The sequence below is a fragment of the Apium graveolens genome, chromosome 11 (genome assembly GCF_009905375.1).
Source record: "Apium graveolens cultivar Ventura chromosome 11, ASM990537v1, whole genome shotgun sequence".
Taxonomy (NCBI): Eukaryota; Viridiplantae; Streptophyta; class Magnoliopsida; order Apiales; family Apiaceae; genus Apium; species Apium graveolens.
In genome coordinates, this window is record NC_133657.1 from 119,332,996 (window position 1) to 119,343,007 (window position 10,012).

Here is a 10,012-nt window from a genome sequence, read left to right on the forward strand (position 1 = left end):
CGACCCCTTGTACTCTACTCACTTCGGGTACCATATACCATTTTCGTTGCACCCTTATGACCAACCCATGATCTTCCAACCCGACCTGGATGTTCTTAAAGCTACACTGCAAGATATAGCTGTGTGAAGTATAACTCTAGAACTCAGTTTATGTGTCCAATGACATTTTTATTTCTTGCTACAGAACAAATATATAGAAGGAAATATGCCAGAACAGAGTTGCCTACAAAAAAGGAAACTACCTCCCACTACTATTCCTACAAAAACTCCACTACTTCACTTATTTAGCTAAGTCCTAGAAATACTCCAAACTAATTCTTACTAAAACAAATACAATTAAATTGCATAAATAAAGACACAAAATAAGCTAGCTAGTTTAAGATTAATAATCAACAATCTCTCCCTTAATCTTAAACAACTTTATCCAGACGTCTAACTCCCATGAGCTGCCTCATTCGTTCGAACTTTACTGTGGTTAACGCCTTTATGAGGATTTCGGCCTTCTGCAGATCGCTTCTGACATATCTGATGGCAATTTCTCCTTTCTCGACACAATCACGAATAAAATGATAACGGATATCAATGTGTTTACTCCGTCCATGAAACGCTGGATTTTTTTATAAGTCGATAGCAGATTTATTGTCTACATACAGCACTACTGGATTCATCTTCATATTGAGAATTTCACTCAGAACATTCTTCAGCCATATCCCCTTACAAGTAGCTGCAGTTGCAGCCATGAATTCCGCCTCGCACGAGGATAATGCAACACATCTTTGTTTCTGACTTACCCAAGTAATAATGCTTTCATTCAGATAGAATACAACGCCTCCTGTGCTTTTCCTGTCGTCCAGGTGACCACCAAGATCACTGTTAGAAAATCCTGTAAGCTCATTGTTGCTTCCATCCCTCGTATAGATTAGTCCGAAGTTTACAGTCCCTTTTATATACCTTAATATCCTTTTCACAGCGTCTTGATGCATCTCAGTTGGACGTTCCATGTATCTACTAACCACCCCCACAACGTATGCTATGTCAGGCCTAGTATGTACTAAATACCTTAATCCTCCAACCATTGATTTGAACCGAGTACTGTCTACTGTCGTTCCCTGTTCATCTTTATGCAGCTGATCCTTAGAGTCCATAGGATACTTAGTCATATTATACTGCAGCATTCCAGCTCACTCCAGAATTTTCTTTGCATATCCGCTTTTTTTGAGCTCTATATATCCCTTTCCTTGATCAACTTCAATCCCCAAATAGTAGTTTAACTTCCCCAAATTACTCATCTCGAAACTGCTACTCATTTTCTTCTTGAAGTCTTCGATAAGAGCCACACTCGTACCAGTAACAAGAAAGTCATCCACATATACGCTTATGATCAACGTATCTTTGCCTTCTCTTTTTGTATACACGGCATGCTCATATGGGCACCTAGCAAAACCCATCTCTTTAAGGCACCGATTCAGTTTAGAGTACCAAGCTCGGGGAGCTTGTCGTAGACCATATAATGCTTTCAAGAGCTTGTAAACCATATGCTCCTTTCCCTTTTGAACATATCCATCCGGCTGTGAAACAAACACTTCCTCTTTAATTTCCCCATTCAAAAAGGCCGTTTTGACGTCAAGATGGTGTACCTCCCAGTCATTATGAGCTGCTAAAGCCAGCAAAAGTTGAACTATTTCCAAACAGGTTACTGGTGCGAAATTTTCTTCAAAATCAATCCCCTGTTCTTGCGAGTATCACTTTGCTACCAAACGCGCCTTATGCTTTATTATGTTACCCTCTGCATCCTTTTTCAGTTTATAAACCCACTTGAGACCAATTACCTTTTAATCTTTAGGAAGTTCTGTTAATCTCCAGGTGTCATTCCGCTCGATAGACTTTATCACTTGTTGCATAGCCAGTCTCCAGTCTTCACTATTTGATGTCTGTCGATACGTGTTTAGTTCCTCCATTGCCATCAAGTAAACTTCATCCTCAAGTTCAACTTCATGTGAGTCATTATACACATCTCGCAGTGATCTATACCTCCTAGTAGGATTGCTGTCATTATAATTTTCAGAGTTGGGAGACGAAATAGATGACAAACCAGGTGATTGCAGCATTGGTGACATCGTTCCAGGACTATCACTGTCTGATTCAGCATCAACACCATCCTCAGTTTCTCCAGCAATTTTCGTTACTCCATCATGTCCTCTGTTCAGCACGTCTGGAATCGAGAAAATTTTTTGATCATCCTTCTTTACTGATTCAGTCTCCCTTTCCCAAGGCCAGCTTTCAGTTTCTTCAAAAATGACGTCGCGACTAACATGAGCCCTCTTAATTACGGGGTCATATAGTCTATAGGCTTTCGTCCCTGGTTCCTTGCCAAGATTCACTACCTTTTCGCTCCTATCATCCAATTTTTTTATATGCACACTCGGAATTTTCATATGAGCTATGCAACTAAAAATCTGGATTTGACCAATATTTGGTTTTACCTCAGTCCGCGCCTCATATGGAGTTTTCCACTCAAAGCTCTAGTTGGAAGCCTATTTAATAAGTAAACCGCATGTCTTACTGCCTCCCCCCAGAATTCTGCTGGAAAATTCATTTCTTTCAGCAAAGCCCTAGCCATTTCAACCACTGTTCGATTTCTCCTCTCCACGACACCATTCTGCTGAGGCGAATAAGGGGCTGTGTAGTGTCGAATTATTACAGCTTCCTCACAATAGTTTACAAATTCTTTGGAAGAAAACTCTCCCCCCTATCTGTTCGTAACACTTTGACCTTCATTTCTTTGCCATCCTCAACTTGAGCTCGAAACTTTTTAAATACACTCAACGCTTCATCCTTATGCTTGAGCATGAAAACCCACATGGCCCTACAATAATCATCCACTAACAACATAAAATACTTGTTGCGAACAGATGTTGCAGGTTGAATAGGACCACACAAATCTACATATACAAGTTGAAGGACTTTGGTTGCACTATAACTTGCTTTGGCAGGAAATGATTTCCTCATTTGTTTTGACATCAAACAACCATCACACACAACATCAGGAGGAGTAATTCTTGGCAAACCGTATACCATCTGATTCGTATTCATCATGACAAGAGACTGGTAGTTTACATGCCCCATGCGCATATGCCATAACCAAGAAGCATCACTTGATTTTGACATTAAGCATGCTGAACTACTAGTCTCAATAAGCAGTTTATACAATCTATTCTGAGACCTTTGCACCTTAATAAGTAGTCTTTCTTTATTATTATAGACCCACAGAAAATTCCCTTTAATCAAGACTCGATTGCCCTCCTCTGACAATTTACCAATACTTATTATATTACTACGAAGTGTAGGGATATAGTATACCTGTTTCAGAATCCTTTCTTCACCATTTCTGCAATTGAGAGTAATTGTGCCTTTGCCTTCTGTTTTCACCATCGACCCATCACCAAACTTAACTTGTCATGTTATCTCTTTATTTAATTCTTTGAATTTTGATTTGTCTCCTGTCATGTGATTGCTTGCTCAATTGTCCAAGTACCAAATACTTGATTCCACATTCCTTTTATCGACGCTTGAGTTCATTTTTGGCAGAACTTCACTCTCATTCAGCAGTACTATGTCTTTATCATCCTCTGTTTGTTTTGCCAGTAACAACGACGGTTCTTCATCTTCAATCTGAGCCATAATTGCCTCTTATCTCACTTCTCGTGTCCTTTTGGGTTTCTTACATTCAGCCGCATAATGGCCATAACCAAAGCAATTAAAACATCTGACCTTGCTTTTATCTCGACCACTCCGTCTCTTCCAGTTTGAAGCACTATCACCTCTGTTTTGTTCATTCCTCTTTAACCATTCTTCCCTGGTTAGAAGAATTTTTCCTTCTTCCTTTTCTTTTTTAGACCATTCTTCCTTCGTCATAAGCAGTTGCCCACCAGAACTCTGACCTCCAGAACTCTCAGACATTCCCTTCGTTCGTTCTTCATGAGCCTTCAAGGATCCCACGACTTCCTCAACAATTAGTGTCTCCATGTTACTGAATTGTTCCATGGTCGAGACTATCTGTAAAAATCTACTTGGAACTGCTCGCAGAAATTTTTTGACCACATATGATTCATCCAAAACCTCTCTCAGAGCCTGAATATTAGTAACGATTCCAGACAGCTTCATAACAAAATCATCAACGTGTTCTGTATCCTTCATTACTAATGATTCAAACTATGATTTTAGAGTTTGTATCTTAGCCATTTTAGCTCTGCCAGCTCCTTGACATAATGTCTTAATCGCTAGCCAATCATCTTTAGCCTTTTTCTTCTCAGCAATCGAGAGCAATATCTCCTCATAGATTCCTTGATAATTCATCGCCAACGCGATCTTATCAGTCCTTTCATCACAAACCGCCTTTGGATCATTAGGCTATATTGCCTCCCACACCAAGTGAGCCTGCATTGTCACCTTCATCTTGAGAGCCCACGTAGTGTAATTATACTTAGTCAACGTCGGGTAACTAAGTCCCATTGACCCATCTCTTCCCTTGTTTGTGTCCATCATCGTCGATCTCGTTTCTCTCACAGGTCACCCCTGAAGCTCTGATACTGGATTCTTAAAGCTACACGGCATGTCTTGTCTATATATATATATTAGTATAGATATAGCTGTGTGAAGTATAACTCTAGAACTCAGTTTATGTGTCCAATGACATTTTTATTTCTTGCTGCAGAATAAATATATAGAAGGAAATATGCTAGAACAGAGTTGCCTACAAAAAAGGAAACTAACTCCCACTACTACTCCTACAAAAACTCCACTACTTCACTTATTCAGCTAAATCCTAGAAATACTCCAGGCTGATTCTTACTAAAACAAATACAATTAAATTGCATAAATAAAGACACAAAATAAGCTAGCTAGTTTAAGATTAATAACCAACAAAATAAACTCCACTACTTCACTTATCCAGCCTCCTGCCCAAATCCCGCCCTATTTTTTAGTCCACCATTTTGACCGAGGCCAGGGAAGTTCAAAAAAATTGGGGAAACAAGGGGATGAGGAGGATGAAACGAGCTAGAGGCTCAGCTTGGTTTCGGGTTTTGATGGAAGGGTGGGCAGTTGAAAGCAGCTGGGGATACAAGGGGATGATGCTGGGACGGGGTCGATCAGTTTGGTTTCGTGTAAATTCAGAAAGAGGAATGAAAGGGCCAAAGGGAAGGCCGAGTTGGCTTCCACGAGGTTGGAAGATAAGCTACAATACTAGGATGAATGGTGCTAGTGCTGGAGTGGTTGACAAGGTAAAAACAATTTCTCACTTGCCTCAATGTAGCTGAATGGAATTTCCTTAGTGTTATTATTAAATGTTGTTTAGTTTAATTTGTTTTGGGTTTCGAATTTATGATTGAATAATCTAATTGTTTTTTTATTTTGAAATATCAATTTGTTTAGATTTCCATAAACGTACGGTTATCTTGTGTATTGTATGTGTATAAAACTAGATTGATTGACCAAGAATGTGATGTGCATTTTAATGTAAGTAGTGACATGGACATGAAAATTTAAACAAATAATTCTTTTTTTTACTTATAATGAAAATTCTAAATTAATTTTAGAGGGAGGGGTTTGTAGTGATGATATAAGAACCATATTTGATAATTTACTTTTTTTTTGTTCGCGCAATGCATGAAAACTGTTTCTTTAACTTCCAAGTAAATTTATCATTTTTGAAATTAGCACTATACGTGTGAAAAAATATATGGATATTTTGAAATTATTTATTTCCTATTTAATTTTTACATGCTTTACTTCTTTTAATCTTCTTCAAGCTTTCTTTCATTATTTTAACTTGTGTACGGTCTATATGCTATGCAAATATATATTTTGTAGACATTCCTAGATTATATCATAAAAGGGGTATGCATTACGCACTTGATTACAATTTACGTATTGTCTTCTTTAAGAATTAAAACTTTCCTCAAAAAATTAATATGTCCCATTCATGGAAAACTTCATGTTTTGCAGTATTATATGGAGCCAATAACACACAAACGATTTCGATCGAAGAAGGCGGTAATGCACCATCTAAAGGAATCAGGTGAGGAAGGCGACTCCGATTGACGAATAAGATGAATCTAGATAAAGTTTTTTTATTTATAATTTTTGTAAGAATGTTATTAAATATTCAAGTGATAATTTTACCAAATCATTAAATTTTATTGAACGTGAGAAATATATGTATTTGACATATGAAAAGTAGATCTTTTCATGCAAGGTTTCTTTATAAAACAACCAAAATCCTAATAAAAATTAATAATTTCTTCGTGAAATCTTGCTACATTCAAATAACTAATAAAAAATATTATCCCTACAAACTTGACACAAGTTGACCCATTATTTAGATAATAAAAAATATAAAATACGAAGCATAATTTCTAGCACTTCTCATTATCTTGTAGTTTAAAATTCTACTAAAATAAAATATCTTCATCTTGTTCGAAGGTCGTAACCTCTTTTGCCTTGTCGTGCTCCTGAGATTTGCAAATCCTTCCTATATGTCCAAATTGTCCATATTTAATCTGAGGACGATTAGTCTTTTTGCTGCGCACACCGGAAATTTGTTGCCATTATTAACTCCTGAATTGTCACTCGTTGCTTTAAGAGCCCCTTCCACCAATTCTTCATTTATCATCATCCTTCATTGCTCTTGTGCCACTCGTTGCATTAACTATTTCAACCAAAGACATTTTTGAAAGATATTTCATATTTTCTAATATATGTTAGTTAATGTTATCTACTTTTTCTAATATCCAATTCGCATTTTTTAAGGTTGTGGCTCTTACATGTGTTTTAATTAGATTAAATGGAGCTTTCGTGATAACTATAGTTGTAATGATTATTTTAGTGATACATGTCGATCTGGTGTGAATTCATATAGGTCTTCGTTAATGTTTTTTAGGGTCAGAGTTCAATTATATAAAATTACTTGGAGTTAGTCAAATTTTCGTTACTATTATGTTTATAAGATCCATTGATGATTCCAAGGTTTTGTTAGAATTTGGATTACAAAAATTAAATGGTCGTTATATTTTCATTTTGGGTTTTTTTCTAATATTAAGTCGTAAAGTTTGAGAGTTATAGATTTTGGATTATTAATTTTAAGTTGAATTTTTATATTAAGGTAGAGAGTTATCGATTTATTGATTTTCTTTAACAAGAATCTATCAAACTCGGCCATTTGAACTTGATTGGAAATAAGTTCAAAAGAATTCTACCACTTGAGTTATGATCGGCTCAATCTAAAGCTCAAGTGCCCGACTCATCTTCTTTTGCTTACATTATTTAAGAATTGCACCTCAACTAGTTAAATCTTGTGTTATAAAATTATTGACCCACTTTTGAACCTATCTTTAAAAGGACTTTTAAAAATAAGACATGGATGCATTCAATTTTACACATTTGGTCGAACATTAGTGCTATTTTCCTTGGTCCATTTTTGATATTTTAATACCTTTTACCCACTGCCTCTAGCATGTTGTAGTCTTGTATTAAGTGTTTACATATTTTACGCAATACTCTAACGCATCTAGCATGGTGAATGTCAAACTATTTTAGCGTGTTATAGAGTCTTATTATATATACTTCTTGCATATAACGGCCTTATACAACATTATTACCTGATGTTGTCATAGATAATGTTGTCATAGCATTATATTAATCTACCATATTACAACCTATTTTAATTATGTTAGCATAGGCCTGAAAAAGTGTTTCCAATCCATAATATAAATAAAAATATTTATTTTTTTATTTAAAAAAATTAAAATTCTACTCATGTGTCACTGATGAGTCCCGCATAATGGGTTTTAACTATTGACATGGGAGTTCTGGGTTCGACATTGCTGACGTCCCACATCATATACATGTTTCCATATTGCTGAACTAACACATGTAGTCCTATATGTGGGTTCCACAACTACTGACGTCTGTGAGATACATATGTGGTGAGGTGGCAGTGGTATATGATGGTTAAGTTAGGATATTTTGAAATTTTTGCACTACACGCGAATTGAACCCATTACCTCCCACATAGCAATGTCTGGTGCACTCCACTCCACCACACATGATAATGTGTTTTTTCCACATTGTTTGAATATAATGTTAAATAAATAACAGATTTTTATTTAAAAAGAAAAGACTAAATAAAGGATTGTGTTTTTCATTAGAGATGTGACACCCATTTCTAACCCATTTTTAATCGTGAAGATCATGTGTTAATTAGAAGGTGTAATTGACTAAATATAGGATTGTATTTCAGTTTTGTTGGTTTGTCTTTTATAAAAAAATTCTATGATCCAAACCACCTGACATAAAAAAGAGGAGAACAACTAATCATAAAATATATACAAGTACACCAATCAACCTAATATACATAGCATATATGACATATAGAGTGTGGTGAGGGCATGATGTAAGCAACCTGATCTTCAATCAAATGAATGGAGTGGCTATTTTTATAAAGATCTTAACTTGTGTGTATGTAGTCTGTTATAAGTCAAGAGTAATGAATAAAAAATATCTTAGCCCATTGATTTATTCACTTCGAACTTACTTTTATCACAATCAAGGTTAATTTGTTCAAGAAAAATATATCACCGTGAATTCTTCAATATCTATATAATTCAAGTATATCCAAGTCCATGAATAGGTCCCCATAAATTTAATAAGAAAAATGAATAATCCATATTAATTTTGTACTTTTTTCTTAGTTTGGTTTTCAGATTTGAGCTTCATAATTAAATTATGTCATATTATCGATAACAAATGATGGTACACCCTGGACCGTTATAAACCAAATTATAAAATTTAACTATTAATTTTTGTATGCATTTAGTGTGACGAAATGAAATGACTGTTTGATTTTTTTAAGAGGTTCTGGGAAAGTTTTTGCAGAAAATGTGGAGTGGAGGATAGGAAAGGAGGAGTCAGAAGTCATAGTGTTGCTCTGTTAGAGAAAATATATTGGCTGTTACAACATATATTTTTGATGTTTGGAGCATACACACATATAAGATTAGGAAAGAGCTGTTTCTGCCTTGGGAAAAAAATATCTTCACAGTTAAGATGCGTGGAATATATAACATTTAGATTATATACATGTATATGACTAAGTATCTGTATCTGGCATATATACATATTTATTATTTTATATTATTTTATTCTAATAAGATTAGTTTAAATTTTTTTAGACTCAAGTCTACTTGGTGGGTGGATAGTCAGTTTAATATAAAACGTACTCAACCTTCGGTTTAGACATTTTGTTCCTTTTCTAAAAGGTTTTATCAGTTTGACCTTACTTCAACTCAATTATATATCATGTTTTATTTGTTTCCCCTTAGCTTGCTCCTCATTTTCAATTTTATTGGCCCCAATTTAATCCTTGTAAACAAAATTAGGTTGAATCTGAGATCAATAACCTAGTTGGGTAAGTGTACAAAAATTGGGTTAGACTCGGGTGCTTACTCGGGTTTACATTTAGTTTCCTATAAGAGTTTCCAACAAATTGGGTTGAGGGCGGGTATGTCCGCCCAGGTAACTCACCCACTCAACCATCATCCTTAAGTCTAACATCTAGGTCACCCCAATGACGGTGCGTACAGATCCTTATTGTATATCCTTATTTTATAATAGGAACCAAGTACAAGTAGTTCTATTCAATACTATGAATGTTTTAGATTAGGCCATCATATTATCTATGTTATGAGAATATTGGAGGTATCCCCGACATTCTTGATTCTTCGGTCGTTCCTTTTTTCCATCCCCTTTATCACTGGACTATGGAATTTTTTATAATAAACCCAAATATCCAGTTAATATTGGCCGAATAAACTTTATTTGAAGAATCATTGGTATTACACTTGTTGTAGAAATTTAAATTCTCATTTATATATATATATATTCATATATTTAAATTATAATGTGATTGTATGTATCTCTTGGAATATATAGCATAGAACTAGATTTTGTTCGT

General features: G+C 35.2%; 1 protein-coding gene across 1 annotated transcript; it reads right to left on the reverse strand.

The window, feature by feature from the left end:
- Positions 1-410: 410 nt before the first annotated feature.
- Positions 411-1,160, reverse strand: LOC141695834 (secreted RxLR effector protein 161-like). The gene is made up of 2 exons (XM_074500044.1): positions 719-1,160; positions 411-607 (listed from the first exon to the last, which is right to left on the reverse strand). Exons 1-2 carry the CDS (start codon positions 1,158-1,160, stop codon positions 411-413), a joined length of 639 nt encoding a protein of 212 aa, XP_074356145.1.
- Between the last annotated feature and the right edge of the window lie 8,852 nt (positions 1,161-10,012).